Source organism: Urocampus carinirostris, chromosome 13 (genome assembly GCF_059441175.1).
Source record: "Urocampus carinirostris isolate Australia breed hairy pipefish chromosome 13, RoL_Ucar_1.0, whole genome shotgun sequence".
Classification (NCBI taxonomy): domain Eukaryota; kingdom Metazoa; phylum Chordata; class Actinopteri; order Syngnathiformes; family Syngnathidae; genus Urocampus; species Urocampus carinirostris.
The window spans coordinates 18,744,457-18,770,920 of record NC_142361.1 but is presented as its reverse complement, the minus strand read 5'-3'; the positions used below and the strand labels follow the sequence as shown (position 1 = coordinate 18,770,920).

General features: G+C 40.4%; 1 protein-coding gene across 2 annotated transcripts in view; it reads right to left on the bottom strand.

Annotated features, from left to right (window-relative positions):
- Positions 1-1,475: 1,475 nt before the first annotated feature.
- Positions 1,476-26,464, bottom strand: part of LOC148353931 (uncharacterized) — a 33,766-nt gene continuing 8,777 nt past the window's right edge. Inside the window, exons 2-9 of one of the 2 annotated variants that reach the window (XM_088350862.1) lie at positions 24,051-24,107; positions 21,452-23,272; positions 7,584-7,791; positions 5,357-5,495; positions 5,200-5,269; positions 5,001-5,047; positions 4,868-4,926; positions 1,476-2,359 (exon numbers count right to left, since the gene is read on the bottom strand). In XM_088350862.1, the coding sequence (XP_088206988.1) occupies positions 2,317-2,359; positions 4,868-4,926; positions 5,001-5,047; positions 5,200-5,269; positions 5,357-5,495; positions 7,584-7,791; positions 21,452-23,272; positions 24,051-24,107 (2,444 nt within the window). In that variant the 3' untranslated portion in view covers positions 1,476-2,316. The remainder of the gene's footprint in view (positions 2,360-4,867; positions 4,927-5,000; positions 5,048-5,199; positions 5,270-5,356; positions 5,496-7,583; positions 7,792-21,451; positions 23,273-24,050; positions 24,108-26,464) is intronic. The other variant, XM_088350863.1, reaches the window with a different exon arrangement.

Genomic DNA, 26,464 nt, shown 5'->3' with positions numbered 1-26,464 from the left:
CCGGTTCCACTCGGTTCCACTCGGTTCCACTCGTTACGTGCCAAATCTTATTCCATTTGACTGTTTTCAGCTATTCTGACTCTATTTTCGCTTGGGCATCGAAACATTTTTTGTGAACATTTTTTTTTCAAATTTGAAAAGAAAGGCACTTTTTTTTTTTTTTTTTTAAATTAGTGTTTTCCTAGGAAAAGTATGAAACGAGTATTGAGTCGTTTCAGTCTACCAAGAAAACATGTCTTAATCCTCAACAACGTCTCATCTCATCAGCTGCACCGCTTATCCTCAGTAGGGTCGCGGGGGTGCTGGAGCCCATCCCAGCAATCATCGGGCAGTGGGCAGGGGACACCCCGAACTGGTTGCCGGCCAATCGCAGGGCACACGGGGACAGACAACTCACTCGCTCAGTCACACCTAGGGACAATTTGGACCGGCCAATTCACCTGAAATGCATGTTTTTGGAATGTGGGAGGAAACCGGAGTGCCCGGAGGAAACCCACGCAAGCACGGGAGAACATACAAACTCCGCACAGTAAGGCCGGGAGCTGGATTTGAACCCACGCAGGAGGTTCCCACGACCTCAGAACTGTGCCGCACACACGCTAACCACTGCGTCGCCGTGCTGCCCTCCTCAACAGCGTGACAACACAAAATAAAAATTACCCAAGTGAAAGGAATCTGTATTGTTTGATTTTAGATTTTTATGCAATCCTTTAGGGGATTACCTCATGTGTGGGTTTATTTTCCTCGTGAAGTTTTTGAGTTTTTCCTTGCTTGAATGAAGGCTGTTAGATGAGGGAATGTTGTAATGGCGGGCTGTGCACCCCTCTCCTCGATTAAGGGCTAACCAAATAAATATGACTTGACTTTAAAAACATCTCAAGAGCCTTTTTCCCAATTAGTTGACCTTGAACTGTAAATTCTCAGAGAGGTAGAGGTGAGTAGTCACGACTTGCATATAATTGAGTAAGTTTTGAGACAATTTTAAATCACGATACTTTTTACTTGAGTATATTAGTGAAAAAGAAACTCTTACTCTGCTACTTTACTTTACTTAAACCCCCTCTACCTAAGCATTTCTCCTGATTGTTGAAGCTCTCTTTTAGCAAATGTATGCCTAAAAAATGTACAATGCAGTGGTTCAGGAGGTAGACAGAGGTGACGCTGGTTTGATTCCTAGCTACAAGTTAACTCCCAAGTATACTGGGGATGACATTGAACCCCTAATGCCCCTGATAAGCAGGTAGGGACCATTCATGACTGATTCCCTGTCTGAAAGTGTGTGAGAATGGGTGTGAAATACATTTTAAAGCGCTTTGAGAAGTCTTCAGTGACTTGGAAAGCGCAATTTAAAACGCAGACCATTTACCATTAAAAAAAAAATCAATGGAAAACCACATGGCAAAGAAATAAACCAAGGCTGCACAAATGTCGGTTGCAAGCTGAGGAAATACAGTAACAATGACGCAACAACTTGATGTCTGTCTAGAAGCTTTATTGGTGGATAATGTTTACATCTCACAACGCATTCCACAAACTTTAATCTGGTCACAATTTGAAGTATGAACAAGTCGATCACGCAATTCAAACAAATGTCGAAAGATTCTCAAATGACAAGCTCCACATGTAAGATGCGCTACTATGCCTTGCTTTTTTTTCCCGTCTTATCGAAAAGATTGTATGATGTGGGCGTGGCGGATGCGTGTGCTCTGTAACGTGTTTCTTCCATCACTACACAGCAGCCATGACATTGAAACCACAACTGTTTCTAAAAAGATGATATCCTAGCGCGTTATACTCACAAGCCGTGAAGATGAAGAAAATGACGATGTTGGCTAATGGCCAAAGCCCCGCCCCACAATCCTTTGCACGCAAAACAAACATCCTTCGCCCACGAGGAGAAAGAAGCCGACTGGAAGGGTTTCGGGGTTGGGGGCGTACGGGGATCACCGAGCCCGTCGAATTAACGTGTTCTCACGCGATCTAGCTGACATCTTTTTTAGTTTTAATCAACCACAACACGTCTCAATCGGCATCCAACAACAACAAACGAGGAAGCGTGTAACCTCCCCCAAGGAAGCAGTGTGGGGAAGGCAGTTCATACATCAAGCAGACTTTCTTTATCTTCTTCGGAAAAGCCAAAAGTTCACAAGTGGGGGGAAAAAAATGTTGTTTTTTAAATTTTTACAAATAACGTGGTAAGACGTTGACGACTCTTTCGTTCCTTCTGGTTCCTGCCTTCCCTGTTCCTTTTCTTCACTTCTGGTTCGTTCCGTTTGTCCAGTCAGCCTCCTCTCCGCACTTTCCCGCTTCTTCACGTCACTCGGCTTTCGGTTTCATCCCAGGAACTTTGGCCTGGATTCTACAAGACAAAAAATAAAATCAAAATCAAATAATATGAGTCTTTTTGCAAGACCATGTTCACATGTATTTATGATGCAATTTATACGTTTATTCTGCTGGTTTCAGTTTTATTATTGGAGCCCTGCAAAAGAGATTGTGTAGGATGCCTTCTTTGCTATTTTGACTTTTCCCCACTGCTCGTTTTTGTTACTATTATGCACTATTTAGATCATTGTCATAATCAGCCAATCAGGTTGCTGTTTGATATCCACACTCTTTTAGTGCAGATCTGCAAACATTTACAACTCTTTCACAATGTCAAAAAATTGGCCAAAGTAAAATACACATTTGCAAAGGTTGAAGAGATGTAAACTGGTCACTTACAAATGGCCACTTTTGGAAACATGTAAACCTACACTTTCAAAAGTTAGTAAAATACAATGTTTATTTTTTTAGATTTTTATTAAATTTGAAAAGGTGCCAGGTAGGGGTAGCGGCACGGCAGATGAGTGGTTGCCGTGTGTGGGGTTTGCATGTTCTACCCGTGCTTGCGCGTGTTTCCGCCGTGCACTCTGGTTTCCTCCCACATTCCAAAAAAACAGGTTGATTGGCTGGTCCAAATTGTCCCTAGGTGTGAATGAGCGAGTGAGTTGTCTGTCTCTGTGTGGCCTCTGACTGGCTGGAAACCAATTCAGGGTGTCCCATGCCCGATACCCGAAGATAGCTGGGATGGGCTCCAGCACCCACGCGACCCTACTGAGGATAAGCCGTGCAGATAATGGATGGATGGATGGATGGATGGATGGACCAGGTAAGGCTTCAAGCAATTGTCTCAACCGTTTTCCAGCTAAAATGCCCAAGCTACACTCATCTGCAGGCATTTCATTGCAAAAATAAATTCAGTCGAGAATAAAAACGTTTATTCATTTTCCTACTCAGATAAATCAAAGTAGCACTTGCAGTGATAATGTCAGTTTGTGAAAAACTTCAGAGTCATACCTTTCAAATGAAACCAAAACTGTCAATATTATCCAAATTGTTCAAGAACAACATTTACTTTGGGTCCGTCTTGGATTGGGTTTTAGGTGAATTTTACAGGAACATTAAGGGTTAATGTCTTCTCTCCTTATTTTGAATCTCTACTAAAATATAAACTTATGACAATTATGCAAAAACAACCCTGGAAATAATAACGCTTATTTTAAACAATTGTTTTACTTTGAAAATTATTTATCCTGTCAAAAATTATTTTTTTGCTCTACCATGTTAACAAATGTTGACTGTGCCACTATTCCGCAAGAGCAATTTCCCAAATACAATGCCCCTTTAGGGTTCAGTATTATGTATATTTATAAAGATGTTGTCCGTGTTAAAAAAAAAATGTTACACCCTTTTGACCCATCTCATCTCATTAGCTGCACCGCTTATCCTCAGTAGGGTCGCGGGGGTGCTGGAGCCCATCCCAGCAATCATCGGGCAGTGGGCAGGGGACACCCTGAACTGGGTGCCAGCCAATCGCAGGGCACACAGGGACAGACAACTCATTCGCTCATTCACACCTAGGGACAATTTGGACCGGCCAATTCACCTGAAATGCATGTTTTTGGAACGTGGGAGGAAACCGGAGTGCCCGGAGGAAACCCACGCAAGCACGGGGAGAACATACAAACTCCGCACAGGAAGTCTGGAGCTGGATTTGAACCCACGACAGGTTCCCATGACATGAACTGTGCCGCACAAGCGCTAACCACTGCGCCGCCGTGCTGCCCCCCTTTTTGACCCTTTGAGTGTATTTTTCCCCTTTTTTGCTTTGTTATTTTGGCTTATGACAATGACATTGTATTTATTCATACTGTTGTTTATAAGGCTGTTGGGGGCGGCAGTAGCTCAGGAGGTAGAGCGCTCGTCTTGGGATCAAGGGATCCCAGTTCGAATCCCGGCTTGTCCGTGTTACATGCCGAAGTGTCCTTGGGTAAGACACTGAACCCCTAAGACCCCCAATAAGCAGGTTAGCGCCTTACATGGCTGCACGGCCGCTATTGGGAAATGTGAAGCACATTGTAAAGCGCTTTGGGAAGTCATTGACTTGAAAAGCGCTATAGAAATGCAGATCATTTCATTTCATAAGAAAAAGTAAGAAAATTGTTTTAGACTAAGTTTCCCTGCTGCTTTTGGTCTACCGTTGCCTTGTTTTAAGGAGAGGTCTCAAATTTGCAGCCCGCGGTCCAATTGCAGCCCGTGAATGATAGTTTGAGACCCCGCCTTAAAATTACATTTTATTGGAATTTTATGGATTCCTTTTTTTTATTATGTATTGATTAATTTTCATATATACTTTTTGAATGTTTTTGTCATTTTTCAATTTTATTTTGTGTCTTTAAAATAATATATATTTGAGAACAATGGCAGTTTTTTATCAGAGCTTTTCAACCTCACACAATATTTAGCTCTGGCGGGCCCCGAGTGAATTGTTTGAAACTTTTACTTTTTGATGTATTTGTGTTGCGGTGACCAAATTCCGACTTACTTCCCAACAATGTCTTTAATTTGGTTGTTGACAAGCCCCAGGTAGTGATCAATCTGAGCCTACAAACAAAAACAAGATTAAAACACATGTGAAGTTAGCAAAGAGCCTGTAATAAGGGTTCAGTGACTCTTACCTGGTGTTTCTCGTAGATGATGGGACAGCTGAAGGCTCCAATGACAGCTAAAATAAAAGCCACAAATAAAAAGTGTCATCACAGGACTCACATCAAAATCACACGAGAATGCCAAATTAATGTGGTTGTTCTACTGTGTTCCATCCCATTTGTAATTTGCCCTTGTGTTTCATGCGGAAAAATGTATCTTGGTGCTCACCCAGAATGACCAGCGTGAGTCCGTTGAACAAAGCTCCCACATAGGTCAAGACCCACATTAGCACAGCAAACTAGGGAAACACAATGTGGTAGGATGAGTGGAATAGGAGCCAAACGTTGAAACAAGATAAAGGTGTAAAAAAAAAAAAAACAAGCACCTTGATTGAGTCCACCATGTCCTCGACCAGGAAGAGACGCCTCAGCTCAGCAACTGTCTTGTTGACTTTCTCCAGCAGGACATCGCTGTACTTGTGAACCATGTCCTCGGGCAGCGCAACCTCACGCTCCAGGTACTGCCTGTGTGGTAGTCAGTCAACGAAAATTGTCAGTCAAATGTCGTGTTTCTCTTTACTCAGCCTGAGGAAGCCCCTGTGCGCACTCATTTCTATTAGCAGACACGACTTGTGACTTAAAAGGTGGGACGGACAACGGAAGGCCCGCAGTTCACAAAATAGTCAGCCTGTTCCAGACAACATTGACGGTGTCAATGAGTTCTGGAACAATTGCAGGATGGATACACCAAAAATGTAAAACCCTTGGCCAGAAAAAGTGAAACAAAAAGACTGAAGTAGGCACATGTGCAGCCTCTGATATCACGAAAAGACTACAACCGTATATAACGTTGTGACCCTTTTCTTTGAATGTATTTTCTCCAGCCATGCTTGTGAAAGCGATCCTATCAAGTGAAGCTTATTTGAAAAACATACGGAGATGTCAAACCTCTGGAACACAACTGAAAAATACATTCAGGTGCCAGAGCTATTTCTTTGAATATTTGAGAGTTACAACCAAAAGTGTTATCAGTGTCTGAAACTCATGACAAAGTTACCGGACACCAGGGCAGACCACTCTGAAAAGTTGCCTGCCCAGCCATAAGCCTGACCCATTTTTCCCAACTTGAAATACAATAAGAAGACTGATAGCAAAAAAAAACATTGTTGCAAAGTATTAAGGATTGATAGTCAAAATATATCACAGAACAACTCTTTAAAATTAAGTTTATTATAAATCTACTTATAACATTCATTGCAGGTATGTGACATCGCTGTTTTCCATCTGCCATCAGTATGTACCTGTATTTACTCATCTTCATTCATGCAATGATTGCGTTGCGTCGTTTGCTACAAGCCACGTGAACTCCTCTTTCCACAATGCTCTCAATCTACGTTTACATTTAGTGTCATACATTTTGTTAGCTTCTTTTGAATATTTCTTCTGGGGCTGAGGTTTTGGGTCGATTCCTAACCATTTATCCATTTTTCTGTGCATGTACTTTGGAAAATTAGATGCAAATGAACGACCTTATAACATTCGGGAAAGTCCAGAAGCAGGAAGTTATTCGATGCAGGCTTTTGATTGCCAATTTGCATACTCGGCAGCCAAATGAACCGAAATTCCGAAATTTCCAAACTGAACAAAGATTTCGAAATTGGAATAAACCAAACGTTTGATTTAAAAAAAAAAATCCCTTGAAAAGTTGTCGGCAACCCGGGCGGAGATGTTTTGTAAGTTGTACGCCGGACGTAAAAGATGCACGCCCTGGGCGTCCAGGCAAACGTTATTTCAGACACTAGTGTTATCTTTCAACACACCCAGAGTTCTGCGCATAATATAATAGTTTTTTGTTTTTTTTGATTGGCTTGGTTTTCATTGAAAGTTTCTTACATCCAGGTGGATAGAAACGTATTTTATCAGAAAAGGTATTGACTTGTGTCAAAGTATACCATCTCATGTCAAAATCCAGGCCTGGCGGACATATTTCGTCCGACATGAGCTCTTTCATGGCCCATAAAATGATTATGATTTATTATTCTATCATACACCAAGAATCGTTTTGTATTTTCTTCATTGTGTGTTATTTTTTCTTAACAAAAAGTTTTTGGTTATTCGATACAAAGAATGGATTTTTTTTTTACATTTTTTAAAATTCCCCAAAATTTCTAAAAAAACATATTTCAGTTGAGTGAATGATCAAAACTCGCTATCATTTTTTAAATGTGGACCACTTTTGTTAAAATATATATTATAGGAAACTGAATACCAGCTTTTTCATTTAGTGTTTTGTTGAGAGGATTTTAATATAAGAATGTTTCTTTTTTACTTGTTAAAAATAAAAGGTTACAGACAATGCCATAAGGAATATTGCTTTATTTATCTGGTCATATCCGAGGCATTTGTTTAGTTTTCAGTCTGTTCAAATACGCTCACTTTACTTTCTTGATCAGTTCGATATCCATTTTTTGGTCCCTCTGTCTATTTAACTGTGACACCCCTGGATTATTGTGAAATGTCTTAAAATTGTGAAATACTTGATAAAACCAAAACAATAATTCATTAAATCGATTTGACTTTGGGTGCCAATTGAAGCCAAACAAAGACGCTCACTTGAAGGGGTGGCCATCGTTGGATTTCTGGATGGCATGCAGGATGCCTTTATAGATGCGGAAGCAGACGGTGACGGAGAGGAGCGCCAGGCCGATGTAGGAGCACACGCTGACGATGCTGCACACGGTCAAGGACAGCAGCAGCAGAAGGGCCGCGCCAAAAACCACGCCAGTTGTCTTCACATCGCGCCAGTGCAGCAGATCCACCACTGATCATACGCACAAAAAAACAACGCTTCAGTATTGGTAATCGTAATATATACATGAAGCCTTATTCAAAAGCAGAGGGGAATCATCAATAATAGCTTTGAAAACAACTTTATTCTGATTATTGAAAAACACAAGCAATGTAAATAAAAAAAGATATGGCTTATGGAAACACACAAGCAAAGGTTATATGTAATGAGGGAAAATGTGTTCAAACTTGACAAGAGACATGGCACAAATGGAAACGTGGATCGAGAAAGCTCAAAGCAAATGTACATACAAGGCAGCTTGCATTAAAAGCACCTGTCCAACTACTATTACCAGCAAACTCTGAATTACATCATAATTTACAAGATTTGCCATTTTAAGAATGGACAATTAAAAATATGGTCAGGCAAAGGCATTTGGCAGTTTGGTCTGATCCCCTCAAAGTCAAGTTTGTGGCTTGGGCGGTTTACAAGGTGTATTTACAATAATGTGTATCCATTAATTCATTTTCCGAGGGTCGCGGTTCTGCTAGAGCCCAACCCAGCTGACTTCAGGCAGTGGGTAGGAGACACGCTGGAACAGTTGCCAACCAATCACAGAGCACACAGAGACGGACAGTTTTTCACTCACACGTTCATTCCCAGGGACAATTTTGACCAGTCGTTTGATCCGCCATGCATGTTTTCGGTATACGGGAGAAAACACTCGGGTAAAGGGTAAAATTTGCAAATTTTACTCAGGGAGGCTGAAAGCTGGAATCAAATCTGAGACCTGTGAGGCAGATGTGCTGACCCAGGGGTGTCAAGCTCGTTTTAGCTCAGGGGCCGCATGGTAGAAAAAACACTCGCAAAGGGGCCGGATTAATAAATTAATGACAACTAAAGTGCCTTCGCTGTAGAACTGGCTGGTGATATCTCGGAGGCTCACAATTAAATTACGATTATAATTTAGGGGTGCAAGATTCGATAATCAAGTCTTTTTCTTTCCTTCACTAAGGTTGAATGTCCTTTAGTGTTTAAATGGAACCGTTGATGCAAAAACAGCAAAACAACTGACTTTCCACTAGTTTATTCAACTGGGAAACTCATGCAAACTGGAAAATGACTAAAATTGCTCACAAACACGAATTTGCAAATGTTTTCAATTATTTGTTTGTTTATTTAAGCGTCTTTTTTGGTTTTTACTTTTATATATGATAATGTTGACCTCAACTTAGGAACTTTCCTGAAATATTTCATACCCATTATAGAATGGAACTAAAGCTTTATGGAAACTCTGGCAAAGACACCCAGGGGCTACTTTGTTAATCCAGGTGATAACTGATCATTTCGATCGCTAGATAGGAATCTCAGTTTAGTACCAAATGCTGCAGTTAAGGGACCCATTCAATACCATAGCCTCATACTACACTTCCATGACTTCTAATTGGAGTGAAATAACAATCGGGAAGGGTGTTTAGTCAAATGTTCTCTACTTGATCAGTCGTAGTCAGCATATACAGCTATTTTATGGTTTGTTTGGAGTGGCACGTGGCTTTGGCGACACCCAGTGGACATATTTTAACTCCAGGTCTTTGTTGTTACTTTATCTCTTGTGATTCTCTCAGCAATGTCTAGTGGGCCGGATAACATCTGTTAGGGGGCCTAAGCCGGCCTGCGGGAAAATGTCATCCACCTTGTCGCCCCATATACTAAATACTCTATATCAATTCTAAAATTTTTCAAAATAGTAATAAAATATGAAGACAACATTTTGGGGGCAAACTGCTTTGGCTAAAATCAATTAACTCATAATTGCCCAGAATGACGTAAATCTAGATTTTTTTGGCCATAAATCACAACGCTTTACTGTAATTGAAAAAAAAAAATCCATGGGAAAAAATAAATGAATGAACTATAAAGTTGCAAACCTACTGAGGATAAGCGGTGCAGATAATGGATGGACTATAAATTTGTATACTGTACGGTTAACCATGGCCCTTGTACCTTTTCAAAAAGTTGTTTGAAAAAAAAAAACCACACAGAGAAATCAAGCTTAAAAGTTAAATGACGCAAAACCAGTTGTCTAATATCAATGCGTATTTGCAGCAGCCGAGAAAATCCTTCGCCCGGATTACGTTACCAAAACTGGCCTAAAGCACGAGGTTTACGACAAAATCATTCAACGATTAACGTCACAATATAGATTGTTGATATATAGTTTGGCTATAGTTGAACTCTATTAAAACCAATCTTGTTTCATTTGAAGCCCAAATCTTTCTAAACTCACTTGGGGGGGGGTTAAAATCAGTGTCCCGGTCAATTTTGTCGTTCAATGTTTATTCACATCTCGTATTTGCTTTTGTTAGCTGCCTGGTAACGTTAATTTTTCTATTTTGCCACAAGCGGATATCAAAGCACATTTTCTTCTTTTTGGGTACAAGTTACCATGTGAGATGACGTTCCCACACCACACTCCATTCGTTTTGGTTTGGCTACCGATTAGCTCACAAGTTCGACTAAAGTCATTGACGTTGAGCAAAATGAATGCGTTAGCCCTCCGGGCATAGAAAGACTACGAGAAGGTCGGATGTCCCGGCAGATTTGCTTCTCTCGAATTTGTCTTGGACAAACGGACATGACTCAGCAGCACATTTGTCTTCACTGACCTAACGGCCAAAGATGACTCAAGTCTAAAAACTTCTGAGATTGTATCTTTTCCTTATGAAGAAGTAGGACTTTACTTCAATTGCATGATTTTTAAACATACACAATGTGACGGGTAAAACAAGCCCAGGAGTTAGGCAGTTCCACTGATTTTTTTTTAATTTAATTAAACAGAATATTTCAGTAAATATGAGCACATAAAGGGGTTCTATGGTTTCACAAATGCACAATGAAAATGTCGGACAATCACTTCAATCCTAGGAGGGCAGGCTATGAAAACATCTTTCTACCGCACACCAGCCCTTTGTCTAGACCAGGTCTGACAAGACCTTCGCCAAACTGCAACTAAAAGACCACATTAAGTATGAAATGATCTGCATTTCTATAGCGCTTTTCAAGTCAATGACTTCCCAAAGCGCTTTACATTGTGCTTCACATTTCCCAATAGCGGCCGTGATCTGTGCAGCCATGTAAGGCACTAACCTGCTTATTGGGGGTAATTGGGGGTTCAATGTCTTACCCAAGGACACTTCGACATGTAACACGGACAAGCCGGGATTCGAACTGGGATCCCTTGATCCTAAAACGATCCCTCTACCTCCTGAGCTACTGCCGCCCCAAGTAATGATTAAATAACTACCGAATTGATATTAAGAGGCCATGGAGAAGTATCCAGAGAAAATAAAAATTAATTACTGGCTGGGAGTTGCGGTTGGACCCAAAGGCTTACGTAATAGGAATTTTGCCAGAAGAATTACTATCTGGTCAACAGAAATATAGCAAAGAAAATGATCACAGTGTCCTGGCTGAAACCACAACCTCCTGACATAAAACAATGGAGAGACAAATTAAAGCAAATGTACATTATGGAAAAAATCACTGCAAGACTTCAACTGAAACTTGACCAATTCGAGAAAAGATGGAAGCCTATCACACAAATTTTACTTGATTTCTAAACACCTCCCCCTATTTATTATGTATTTTTTTTTTGGGGTGTATATTTTTATATATATATATATATATATATTTCTTTTTGTATGGATGTATTGTATGAACATTTATTCTTCTTTTCTATTAATAGTATTTTTTCTTCTTTGTTGTTCCCTCTGTTATTTATGAGTGTGTCAAGTGTATATATTTTGTGTTGATGTAAGATGGTGGAATCAAACCTCTGTCAAAATTGGTGTGAGAAATAAAAAGTAAAAAAAAAAAAAGGATGTTTCAAATGTACATAACACGATTTGCAAAAGATATTGCTGCTAATGTCATTGAACTATTATTCTGATTTACTTAACTCATAAATATTGCCCAATATTCTTTTTTTATTACATGTTTATTCTGGAATGCCACATCTCATCTTGTAAACAATATTCACTATGTAAATCAATGGCAATAAATAAGTATTCCAACCCTAAAAAAAATAAAAAAATAAAAATAAAAAGCCATGCGATTTTATTAACAATATATACACTCAAATATACGAATAATCATGAAGTGCATTAATTACAACTAGGGCTAAGGAATTAAAAACGACTGAAATGAAACGTTTATAAATGAAGGACTCAAACGATCATGAAATTGAATATGTGGTTACTCATTTTAATATTAAAAAACCTAACATGCAAAATAAAACCAAGACAAAACAACCTCCATAAATGTGGGAAAGAAACATAAAAATCATGACGTCATTATCTTTGTAGAGGGACAGCAAAAGAAAACAATACAATTATGTAGAAAGCCTATTTTTCTGTATTTTATATTGTATTTATTTATTCATCCAGTATAAACCATAAACATGATATATACAAGAAATCAAGACTGAATAGTGGTTTCTTCTGTCTGCGTGAGCTGCTGCAGTTTGTACTCCCGCTATCGATTAAAGGGACGTTGTGTATTAACGCCTCCTAGTGGTAGGAAAAAAGCTTATTCAAAAATACAGTATTAATTCATATAATAAGCAAAATTACATGAACTTTCATATAAAAGTATATAATCATAGGTCGAGATACTTGTATTTACTTTACATAACATGAAGCTGACTTGAGGGAGCTGTCATGATTGTCCACCATCTTGCTGCTACGGGTAACTCCAAAAACATTGTGAAAGGCAGGCCCAAAAAATTAGAAGAAAAATGGTTTGGTTTAGTCACTTTGAGTCTCCGTGGTTTGTATTCTTCCTTGAATTTGGTGGCACTTATTTTCGATTGAACTACACGATACAACACGTAGTGGTCAAATATTACACAGAGTCCCTTTAACACTTGTGTTGCCCTCAATGTAAAGACTATTTTTGTGCTTTTTCAAACAGCTTACATAGAAATGGAAATAAAAACATTTAATTTATTTTCTACTGTTGGTACCAATCAAGAAAAAGTCTCAATTGTGAAAATTGAAGCTAAATATAACATGTTGGGGATTTTGGCTGGGTTTTCACAACCCAATGGTGGGTCATGGTGACTTTGGAACAGGAGGATTGAACAGCACCATGGCTTGTAATGAAATATACAGAAAGCCTGACTGCTTAACGTCGTTATGAAGAAGAAATTAGAAAAGTGCAAGGGTGTTGCACAAGATCTATGTATAGTTCATTGGTAAAGTTCCAATTATTTTCAGAGATAATGGATTTTAATGGATTTCTCGTCTTTGACATCCTGAGCTGTTACATAATCAGAGTAAAACAGCCATTCGCAGTATTATCTTACGAGCTAATTAGTCAACACGGTTGCAAGAGTTTTAAGCAAAGTTGTGGTAGTTCATGTGTAGAGCGCCTAGGCATTGTGTCACAAGTGGATGCAATGATGGTATGGCTCACGGGTTCAAAAATTTAGCGCTGGTAGAAAGAGGTAGCACGGTCCCCTTCGTCTCAATCATTGCTTCGAATTGATACGGCTGTATATCTAATTCTCCAGCACTATAAAGTGTTCCACCCTCTACGACGAAAGAACTTCCTTGACAGATATGTCTAATCGACCATAAAACCAAGGTCAGAGATACTTTGTTCACTGCGAGATCGCCATCTGTTTGATAGTGGGCCTCACATTTTGTGTTAATGGGATTCGCTATTTTGAAGCTGTTATATTCCTTCAATTACGTCACAGCTCTACAGCAATCAAACTCGATGGGTCAACTTTGGAAGTTGATTTTGAGTCCCTCAGGCTGTGGAATATTTTGCTAAATATTTGAATACTTGTGGGGAGGAATACTACACAATCTGTGCTTTAAAAAAGTTATGTGAAGGAATATCATTAAAGCGTATATACGTTGCGGAAATGACGTCATAAGAGCGCACCGGTACATCAGCAAACGTAACGTTTTCCTTTGTCCGCATCCAGACTGGGAGAAGCTTGCATGGATATTAAAGCGACTCGAACTAGCAGCCAACATAGAGACGACGAGGGCAAGAAAAGAGGCGGTACCGCAGTCCAAATGTGTCCGCTTGGCTACATATGGTCTCAGGCGGGTTAGCAGCGCCAGAGCCAAGGCTAAAAATAGATTAGAGCCCCCGGCCCCTGCATATGCTCGGGCTCAACACCCGCGGAAGCGTTTCACGTTTTTTGTCTAAGTCTGCCCCGAGCAAAAAGCACGACTGGACGTCAATTCCATCCCCATGCAACGAACAGTCTATGCGGTGGGATAAATACCGGCTAGTCGTCCCGCGTGACCTCCGCGATGGAGGAGGGAATGAGGTTTAACTCCCAAACCCAGCCTGAAGCTTTCCTCCCCCCGGCCCTGAAACCCACACACCATCCGCACAAACAAGCATGCTGTGGCAAACGAAGCCTAAAGGCAGATAAAGAAGGCAAACGCGATGATGGGACTGACCCCGCTTGGCGTCCATGTTGAACCTCCGCGGAAACACGCAGCTGAGGGTCCCAGACTCCACCTACTAACGATGACGCCATTACCGCGCATGCGCATTTCGACACGTCTCATTGGGGATGCGCGCTCACGACTCTGATGACGTGTGCAACGGTCTCGCGCATGTACGCCCTGAACTATGTTCGAGTTGATAGAACAATTGATCAACTCAAGCATAAAATATTATTGAAGGGTTGATAAAACCTCACTTTGTTTGCTGTTATTAGTGTCAATACATTTGTTCAAACAAAAAAATTATTATTAGATATTAACACACACTATTTTTCGCGTGAAACACAATGCATCTCGAGAATATTAACAACACGTGGCTTGTTTAAAACCGGAAGTGGGAAACTTTTACAAAAACAGAAATCTAATGCTGCCCTTGGAGCGGCTTATTCACGCAAAACTACTTTGGTTTTGTTTCAAAATAAAGCAGCCGGAGACTGAAATACCTGTCAAGTCGAGATTTTTGTTGTTTAAATTTGGAAAAGAGGTATATATAGTGTGCGAGTTTTTTTTTAAAAAATAGGCTTTAAGGGAAACTAAAATAAGAACACACGAAGTCTATGTGTAAAGCGGGTGTGTTGGTGAGTATGCTCAAGCATTAAAAAATATCATAAAAGTTCACATTTGCTTAAGATTTACAATAATTTTTCGTAAACACAATCAAGATTTAACTATTTGATTGTCAAACATAAAGGTAGGTGTGTTGGTTGGATCCCTTAAACACGAGGGTCGTAGGGCACCATTTCCTTTAGTGTGTCTAATTTTAATCAAGTGTTACCCTAAAAAACAAGTACGCAGTATATTTTAGTTTTAATTTATTGTATACGTCAATTTAATTGTTTTTTAAATGAATAGTAATTAGGGTTTCATTGTTTTTTATCTGAACTATATTATAGTCAACCAATTACTTAAAGGGGCAGTGTGTATTATTTAAATACTATGTCACTGTATTGTAGTAAAACACACAGTTTTGCACTCTTTTTCTTACCTAGCAGAATGGCAGACAATTAAAATATACCGTAATTGTTTTACCACTATGATTATAAACAGTCCCTTATCAGCAGCCTTAAGTCTCTGTTTACTTTAAATGTCTACCACAAAACTCTTACCACTGCTTGATGTTTCATAAGTAATTAATAACATGCAACTTAAGAGTATAATATTTTTAACTGCTATATTTTTGCCGGACGTTTGTAATAAACCATAAATATTTTGTTTTGCTAAAATTAGCTTAAAACGAGGTACCGTAAATATCCTTTTTCCTATATCGACATCTACTGGATGTTGGCCAAATCTGCAACACAACCATCCAGAATCATTGCATTAGAATAAACCAAAACAGACTAGCAACCAAATACAACTTAAGAATGAGAGAAGATGAGGTCTTCATGAGTGATATGCTTGCTACAAACTTGGCACAGGCTAAACAGAGAAAGACCTGGGAGGCTTTTGAATAAAACAGCAACCCACAAGTAAGCAAAGTCAACGCCAAAGGGTTAGGACACCTTTTCTAGGCCAAATTCAAACAATTTTCAAGCACTTTCAATGCCATCCATCCATCCATATATCATCTTCTGCTTATCCGGGGTCGGGTCGCGGGGGCAGCGGCCTTAAAACGGAAGCCCAGACGTCCCTATTCCCAGCCTCTTCCTCCAGCTTATCCGACGGGATCCCGAGGCGTTCCCAGGCCAGCCAAGAGACATAGCCCGTACAGCGTGTCCTTGGTCGCTGCCGGGTCCTCCTATCGGTGGGACATGCCCGGAACACCACCCGTGGGAGGCGTCCAGGAGGCATCCTTATCCAATGCCCGGGCCACCTTAACTGGCTCCTCTCAATGCGGAGGAGCAGTGGCTCTACAGAGTCCTTCCCGCATGACTAAGTTCCACAGCTCATCTCTAAGGGAGAGCACAGACACCCTACAGAGGAAACTCATCTCAGCCACTTATATCCGGGATAGTGTTCTCTCGGTCATAACTCACAGTTCATGACCATAGGTGAGGGTATAAACGTAGATCAACCGGTAGTTCGAGAGCTTTGCCTCTCGGCTCGGCTCCCTCTTCACCACGACGGACCGGTACAGGGTCCGAATGACCGCACACTCTGCACTGACCCGTCTGTCGATCACTCATTCCATTCTACCCTCACTCGTGAATAAGACCCCATTTCAATGCCATTTTTCAATTTCTCTAGTACTTTCAAAAGAAGAAATCCAGCGTCGATCAAAAGTATATTTTATTGGTTGTTGACTTTGAGGGAGTCGCTATCTTGCTGATAGCAAATACTTGCTATTTTGAACTGTTCTTATCTATGATCTATGATTCTTTTTTGTGTCAATGGGCTGCTGACAGGAATTCTGCCATTCTGCTTCAACAATGGACACTCAGTTTGGCTATGTCACACTAGTTTACGAACACTGAGAGGGCTCTATAAGTGTATACGGAAGACCAAAAAAAAAAAGTACTGTATAAAAAGTAGAAAAATGAGCCAAATTTGGGCTAATTCTAATGATATTTTTTGCTTTGAAGCAGAATACATTCAGTATTTCAGTCTTAAGGACTGCTATCTTTTACTTTTTGTTTTAAATATTTGAATTTATATATTTTCCATGTTTTACAGAGAATGTGTGTCTAAATTGATTAAAATAGAATTGTAAATAGCTAAATTATTTTGCATTTTAAAATTAATGTAATAGCTGTTTAATTTCTACTTTGTTTTACATTTTCAGGGATTTTGTTTTGTTTTTGGACTTTAGATCTGAGCAGTGTGTAAAAAGCTAAAATTGTATTGTATTTTAGATTTTTTTTAATTTATATTTAATGTGTTTTTCAGGGGTATCTGCAAAACATATGACATTTCTAATTACTAAATAATTTGGTGCAAATGGTTTTATTTTTATTGATAATACATCATTAAAAAATATTTTTAAAAATTGGAGGAGTCGTTCAGGAGCCAAAAGAGACAGTACTACATAGCGAGCTGAGCCAAAAGAGAGTTTTCTAAATAGAGGGGCGACAAGAAGTCCCCCTGCTGACGCTTCAGAATGACAAGCCACCAGAGCAGGCATGTCGGCGTTGTTTCAATGCACTTGTTTTCTCTTAATTCATTGTGTGGTCTATAAAATCAGACTGCCAAGATAAATGGCAACGGCAACAATTTGAAGTACTTTAGAGCACTTCACCCAAAATTCAAGCATTTTCCTGACCTTGAAAACACACCATTAAAATTCAAGTACAAACCCTGACACCAGGAGACGTTTGACCAATGAGGACTCCCAAGTTTTCCGTGAACACCAGATGCATTTTGAGAGCTGTTACCAATTTCCGGTTGTTTGGCTACAAGGAAGAGTATTTGAGACATTTTTGTGATTAAGGGCTATATAAATAAATTTGACTTGACTTGACTATAAAAATGTATTTTAATTTAATGTCCAACCACTTTCAGTCTCCGGTATGCTGTATTATTTACTTTAAGGCACACTGCTTATCATTTAATATGAACATAAAATACAAAACTAAAAGTGTGACACTGGATCCAAATTCATGTTGATTACACCATTAATATAAAATAAAATGCAGTCCGAAGTAATCACACGATTATCGTGGAAGTTGCATTGCGGTATCCAGAACAACCCAAACTTGCAATATTATGACTAACAATTAAAATATGATGAAACTAAGCACCTTTGTAACATGTGGACTTTGACAACTCTGAATATTTCACAACCAGAAATTGAGAGGGACCCACAGATGTGAGCACATCAGTTTACATCACAGCACGACATTCAAGTTGAAGCGGAGTTATTTTATCTACACACCAGACAAGTTGATTATTCCAGTTCACATGCATGCATTCCATCCCTCCGAGTTAATGCAGAAGATGACCTGGCTGTAAAACACTCCAAACTCCCTGTCTGCCGTCTGTCCACCTTTGGCCACACATCCCTTGTGGGCAAAAGTCCACGGTTTGATGTCGTAACAGCAACCAACAACTGCCAGCTTGCCTTAACGCACATGCAAAAGGCCAGATGAAAAACTCTAATCTTGAAAAAAACACACAATATAAATGTGGCTTTCCTAGTACAGACAAAGACTGATATTAAATATCTTCCAATATTTTAGGAACGTTTTAAAGGAGGCCTCAAGACATGAAATCCTTGGAGATCCTTCATTCGAGTTCATTTCACCAACATCATCAACACAGCAGGAAGTAAGAAAAAAATGACAACCCACTCACTGTGTTGCTAAACTCTATTTGAAGCTTATATGCCAACAACCCATTGTATCATCTCCAGAAGAGATAGGAAGAAACATGACAAAATACATCCGTTCCATTCACTGTAGAGCACCCAAGGAGAATGAGGCAGTGAATTTTCCCGTTACATAAAAACGGTTCTCGTCATGTAAGCAAGGAAAGCAAAAGAGACTTCCCGTTAGCGTACCCTGATGCTTCCATGCAGCTTTGCTCGTATTCACGCGTGCCGTCTCCATGCTGGACGATCACAAGTCCGCATTCCACACGGACCCCCGCCAACTGTGCAGTCAACTCCAGGCAGGAAAGGAAAGAAGGGAGTGACAGTTCGAGGTGGTGGGAGGGAAGGAGCTCAACACCGCAGAGGGCAGACCAGCAGTCAGCTGACCGGCAGCCGCCGGCACTCTGACGCAGCAGCAGAAGAAAAAAACCTCACTGATTTGCCAACCACCATAGGCCTCTACACTTCCAGAACTGCTCACAAGGTGGCAAAAAGTAGACATTTGCTTATAAAAAAAAAAGTCCCATTTCCACTGAAAATTATTTTTTACTACATTGCTTTGACCTGCAACCAAACACCTGTTTTACACAGCCTTGACTGAAGTCACTTGGGATAACCCTTAACCAACTCAACCCAAATTGAGTGAACTACAGAACATTGATGGATGCAATGTCTGTGTCAATCTAAAAAAAGTTTCCAGAATTTGGTGTTATTTGACAAATTTCCCAAGTAGAAAAATGTTTTTGCTTGAGCTGTAAATACAGGATTACTCCACTTGTGGGCAGCAGGAAACCACAGCTAAGCGTTAAAAGACCCAAAGATGAAAAGTTGGCAGTAGTTTCAAAACCTGCTCAATACTCGCCCATCAACAATCTGATTGCATACCAGCGCCACCCTGTTCCTCAGCTTTTACTGAATACAGTCATATTGCTGCAATCATTTACTGACAGTGCTATCATCCTTTACAGCAGCAGTTAGGAAATAACAAGGTTACTTCCATGGCTAAAGACCAAAGAACCAAGTATTTCTACTCACAGCCAGTGACATTTTACCGTCTTGTGGGATGTTCCTATAGCTGATACAAACATAAAATGGCTAAGATGTGTGCTATCTTTTGAGTCTTTGTGCAGCTCAGTGGTACATTTAGTAACAATAACACATTAAGGTGTGTTTGATGTGGCAAAAAAGCACAGTCAGCTATACAACAACTATACAACAAATGTTTGCTGACAATTCTCTTTCAAAAGCGACATTAGAGGGTCTGCCAGTGTCGCAATGCAGATTCTTTCATTGGCAGGGGATCGCTCCTTCTCTTACACACACACACGCACACACTTGAAAATATCAGTCAAGAGTCAGCCGAAGTCATCCCGTGAAGGATGAGTCACGTCTTTTGTGTCCGAGTTAAGGTTACACTCACTTGTGGAAAGATGAGCTTCACATATACAAAACTTGTCTTTAGCCCGTACAAACTTACAAAGCACTCAGAAACCAAAATAAGTTTTTCTACTCACTACCATCATGGACCAGCATCCTTTTAACAATTATCTTTGTGTTCACTTAAAAAACAGACAACCCCTTGTATTCTCAAATTCGCAATCATCTAGAGACATATTAAATTACTTTGTTTTAAATGAGTCTAAAAAAAGTGAGATAAGTCTCCTCTTTTGAACACGACAACTTGTTTTCTGTGAGGTCTATTTCCACCTATCAAAAAAAAAAGAAATCAAAGAGCTGACCTGGTGAAGTTTCAAACGTTTCAAAGAGTGGAAATACGAGTTCTAATTTATGATTTTATGTATAAAAAAGAATGCAAATAGTAATTTGAGGGTTCTTGTTGTATAATTGAGCCAGTGCCAAAAATTGTTATTTGGAAGGATTCTTTTTGTAAATCATTCTTCTATGCAATGTTATATACATATTGTAATGGCCAAGAAGATACTCTTCAGACGTCTGAAACTGTGACTCCCTTTTTGGAGAGGTGGAATACCAAACTCATTGATCTCGGATATGAAGAAAGTGCAAAGAATGCATGTATAATTTCAACAAATAATTTGATGTATGGAAAGCATTTTTAGATTACCTTGTAATGCCATCCACCTTACTTGACTGGAACTATTGCTAGTGGAATTCAATACATTCTCATGATATGCTGTGATGTTATTGGTTTGTTCTTTTAACAAAAAAATGTGATAAAGCAAGTTTAATAGTAATCATTATAGTATAGGCATTCGTTTGGCTTTTTAAAAAAAAGTGCATTGAAGGACCAACACTTTAAAATGGTAATGGTAAAAATTAGGCTGGGTGGCTCTTTAACTCCACCCGGCAGAGTAAAGGCCCAGATTAAACCACACCACTTACATTGGATATTACCGAATCTTACTGCATTATGTGTTCTGTGTAGCACTATTTAGTGACTCTATATAACATGCTAAAGTGGGCATTTGCACGTCACACTGGGTATTTGTATATTGTATTCTTTTGGCTTTATTATTGTATTGTTCTCAGCTCAGGGATGCTGCTGGAAATGTGAATTTCCCTTAGGGGATGAATAAAGTATCTATCTATCTATCTATCTATCTCTTATGAACCATCTTGCAAGGGAGTGGTGGCCTTGAGATTAGCATGGCGGTATATAATTTTGTTGGTGCAGAAAATGAATTAGTCGAGCAGAAATGTGTTCTACTTACCCAACTTATATCTTAAAGAAGGGGTAAAATGGACCAAGAGAACACTTGAACGCAGTCGGCAGAAAAATAAGGTGGCGTAAGGGAGATGGGGTCAACATAAAATGTAACTTCCAGTTGATTGGGAAAACAAAAGAGTGATGATGGGAGGTTACATAGATTATGATGGCGGAGCCGATAAACACAGAATGTGGGAGGGGTTCCATGCCAGAAGTGAGAAAGTTTACCTGCCGAGATGTTCACGATTGGGATCTTCAACAGTTTGGTGATCTCTGCGCCCTTGTGTGCTGCTGCCCCTTCAAACTTGAGGTCAGCTGAATGGACGGGCGGCATTTTAGAGGGCGGCTGCTGAATGTTGAGTTTGTCCAGCTCAGTCTTGCCATTCTGGGGAGAGGACTGGCTTAGGAGGCGGTAAGAGCTCTGACTTGGAGCTCCGGCCATCTCTGGAGCTACTGGTGCAGACATGGCAAACGATGCCACCCCTTCCTTCTCATGGCTCAAATCCTTATTGATGGGAATTACTGGGGCCTTGGCGGGCGCATGCTTGGAAGTATCAAGAGCCTCAAGAAACTCATCAATGACACCCTTGGGTGGTCTCTCAATGAATTCAAATTCTTCAGATGAAACCTCTTGCTCAGAAACTTCTTCAGCCACCTCGGGCTCCTCTTGCTTCACCTTGGTATTGCTTTTCTCCTCCTGGAAACTGGAGGAATTCTTGGCCATGGCTTCAATGACTGGTGACAGTGAGTCTGCAGAGGGCGAATCCGAATCTGAATCCTCAGCGTGCGCTTTCTTAATTTCAAAGTCGAGCGGTTCAAACTTTTCTGTCATCTTGGGAGAAACATTACATCCGAACCAATCTTTCTGCTCAATCTTGACAGTTTCCTTTACATTCGTGTATACTGGGGAAGCTTCCTCAGTCTCTTTGACCAGATCAAAAGCACCAAAGCTTTTAACATCTTCATCTTTGGCTTTGTCAGACACTTGCACTTCCATCTCATCAGCCATTTCCTTGAGCAGAGACACTTTAGCATCCAGTGCAAAGGGGTTGTTGGCCGACAGGTTGATCGGTGGGTTGGGGGACTCCATCATTCTGCGTTCAAGAATAGGGCTCTGTTCCTCTTGACTTCCCTCGGAAGAACCAGAATCCAGTTTGTCAGGGTTGAGTGGCGAAGACTTCAGAATGTCTGGAAGGGATGGCGGCAGATCATCATCCTCTTCCTCCTCTTCTTCATCTTCCTCTTCAAGACCAGAAGGAAATTGACTGACTGGCTGCATGAGGGAATCAATAGTCTTACTTGTCTCATAGGTTTTCTCTTTGTCAAAGAATGATGGCGGACTATCTTGGAGTTCTTCAGATTGCTGGTACTGGACAAGATCTGGAGTTGGACTTTCTGATACTTTAGTGGCTTTGAGTTCAGATTGAGGCGAATTAAAGTTGTAGGAGCCACTGTCTGCAAGAGGGGAGAAGCCATCAAACGGGTTGTTATTCTTCTTCATCTCATACATCAAGTCGTCATCTTCGTCAGAAGGGCTGCTGTGCAGTTCTGGCTCGTGTTCAGCTGCTTTGTTGGAAAATGAATCCATCTGGACCTTGGAGTTTTCTTGCGATGTTAGCAACGTTGAATCCCAGTGCTCTGTTGGGTTAGAGGAGGCAACGTGAGACTTGGCAATCATCTGGGGGGTCCCTGGTGAGGGGGCTGAACTTGGATGCTTTTCCTCTGGTGAGAAAGACACTCCACTGTCTTCACAAGGAATTTTAGGCCCTGGGTCTTTATCTAAGCTCAGGTAAGGACCAGCTAACAGATCTAGTTCACTCTTAATCTGACTACGGCCGGGTCGAAAGTCATCCTCATCATCATCCCAGGGCATATCCTTAGACTGGACAGCAGAAGATTTATCAGCAAAGGAGTCATGTGATACAGCAGATCCTGGTGGATAGGGTTGATTGGGACTCTCTGTCAAAGAGAGCTCTTCCAGGGAATCAGGGGAATGAAGAGGGGAGAGGGGGGAGATGGGAGCAGGGGATTCACCCTTCTGCCCAAGTTCTTTGGTGGAAAAGGAGGAGGAAGAACGCAATACAGCACATATCAAAAAGTCAACCTCCATTCCATGAACCTGGATCGAACCCATACTCAAAGACATTCGGAGTTTAAGACCAGACAAGCGCTGCTGAAAGTTAAAATTGTGGCTCAAGGATATGCTCCAGTGCACCTCTCCTTGCTATGATGACAAAACATTTCAACAGTTTTTTAGTAAATGCAAGACCAAGCATTAGATTTTCAGATTTTGGCAGCGAATAAAACCAAATGAGTTTTTAAAAAATACTACATTGGTTCTAACCAAGTTGTTTTGAAAATCAAGTTTGTGATTTTTCGTGGTTATTGGTGACAATAAAGATCTTCCACAGACAAGACTTTCAAGCATTTGTCTGGTTTCCATCTACATATCCATGTTGCAGGTGTGGCACCAAAAATCCATGTCAGGCATGCCAGACAAATTGTTTTGCGTAAAAGGATTCTTTCCCAGGCGCAACTATGCAAAACATTTTTATTAAAAAAATTGTGAAAAGAATCATTTTAGCATAAACCCACGATTACTGTAAAGCTTTAAGTGCAAATAGCAACAATAAAAACACAAAACAACATGGTGCATATGTCATTCACATGCTAATGTCTCATACTGCATGAGTTTTTGTCTACTTGTCGCATGCATTTAGTTTTTTTGACTCAAACTAAGTGATGTAAATACTCAACTGCAGAGACACTACAGGGAGACGAGCACAAAGAGGAGGAAGGGAAAACAAAACGAGCAGAGAGAACTTGCCTGTAGGGAATTGCATCAGAGACTCAAGCTGAAGTTTAGAAGCAGAAGAAGGAACATCTGCGGGAAAACAGCAGAAAGTGGCAGAGTGCACATCAGTAAACTTGCTTGTCAGGACAGATCAAATGAGCATTGCATCAGACTCCATTCTCCATCGCATCATGACTAGTCACACTTCCTGACTCATCAGACTTGCAAAAAGTACATTCTTGGTGTATACAAAAAGACCACAAATCAATGTGCGTCAAGGGATAGCCAGTAAAAACGGTGCGAAAACTGACAGCAGATATGAGGAAATCCCATTCATCACTAGACCTTTAGTCAACATCCAATACTGCGAAAATGAGTTATCATACTCAGTTGCCTCACGGTGCAAACGGTCAAAAACGCAAGGTCACTCAAGTCGAGATTTTTTGTTGCACCTAATTTCATTTACATAAGATTCAGCCTGGTCAACAAAAAGCAAGCAGCATATGCTGGCAGCTTTCCTGTGGCTTTCAAAAACTTTTTAGTTTTTGAATTTGTCATAAGAGTGCAATTTATTGTGTAAGAAGCATGCATTGTCCCCAGTGGTGCAAATTAACAAGCTCACGAATGTATAGTGTTTGAAAATGAGAGAAGTCACGTAAGTCCACAACAACGAGCGACACAAATTCTTAGCGTGCAAAAATGACCATCAATCAGTCTGCTCTACTCATTAAATGTTCATAGAGGTTTTCAGTTGTCTTTGTTGAAACCTTTATCAGCAATTCCACATACTGTAATTGGAAGCACCCATGTCCCCAGGCACTACAGTGAAACGGCATTTTTTTAGAGCATATTGGTGCACATTATTGGGGATTGTACTCAAAGGAAAAATTCAGCAGAGGGTTAAATCATGGCTATTTTACCGGTATTTTACAATTGTATTTATCTTCTGGGCAGCACGGTGACTGGGTGGATAGCGCACAGCCCCACGGTGCAGAGGTTCAAGTAGAGCTACTGCAACCTCCCTGTGTGGAGTTTGCATGTTCTTCCCATGCACTCCAGTTTCCTCCCACATTCAAAAAACATGCATTTCAGGTTATTTGGCCAGTCCAAATTGTCACTATGTGTGAATGAGCGAGTGAACGCTTGTCTGTCCCTGTGTGCCGGCTGGCTGTTAACCAGTTCAGAGTGTCCGCTGTCCACTGCCCGAAGATAGCTGGGATGGGCTGCAGCACTCCCGCGACCCTACTCAGGATAAGCGGTGCAGATAAGCCTTTTTAGTTTCATAACAAAGACAAAACCGTACAAAGAGAAAATAAGGAGTTTGATTAGTACATTTTTACTTTTTCCGTGAGCAGTGCCATTTGAGTGGTTAAAGGGGATATATTAAGTTTGTTTTAATTCTGAATCTTTCAAATCAAATTAGTAAATTTGTTGATTAATAAATAAAAAAATATGGGGTCTGTATTGGCAGACATGCAGAATCAAATAACTTTTCTCCTCCTTGCCCAACTCCAGTGTATGATTTTGTGGCCCGTACTGGAAGAATTTGCCCAACATTGGTTTAGGTCATAATAGGGGGTCAGCTCATGCCAAACAGTCTAAGGATTTTTTTTTGTTCAGGTTTAAAGCCCGGGGCACAGCTCACGCCAACCGAGTCAGGAATTTGGACTTTAGCTGAAAAACGCCACCGGAGCCATGCCACCACACACCTGAAGCAGATTTCAGCTGCGCTCAAGTGTGCAGTTTTTAGCTCTCCCTCAATTTGCCTAGGACATGCGTTTTAAGATATTTTTACCATCAAAATAGAAACTATCGCAGAGTGAGATAGCGATTACGAAGATGAGCACATATTTATTAATGCGCCAAAAGAAAACTCAAATGAGGGAAGCTTTGTGTAAGATTTGAGCCGAATATTTGACAGGAGCAGTGCTTTCGTCATTGGGTTTTTTGTGGCAATGTACCAAATTGTATTCGCTTGTCATCGTTCCTCAAGAATTAAAGGAAACTCTGATCAAGGGCGTCACAGCATTGTTTTGTATTTAGAGGGCATGCCCTGAAGAAAGCAGCAGCCGTTTTCCTCTCTCCACTGCACACCTGAAGAATTTAGCGACCGAGCACCAAAATGATCAGATATGTTTGAGACATAACACCATTGGTGCTACCCTGTTTTCCAACTAAAGATGCTCGCACACACCTGCCGCCAAAAGCAAAATGCCGATCGCCAGTGGCATCACACGCGGTATGAATTTTATGCTTCATTTTAACAGATTTGATTGTAAATTATTGTCAGCACTTACTTTTAAGAAGGCAAAGAAGAAAGAGAACTTGGGATTTTAAGAAGGTACTGTCTGGGCTCTAAGAAATATATACCATCTTGTCATAATGTGCATTATGTGCTGATCTTCTGAGAAAAAAATGGATTTCTCTTGATGTACAAGTGCTAATGG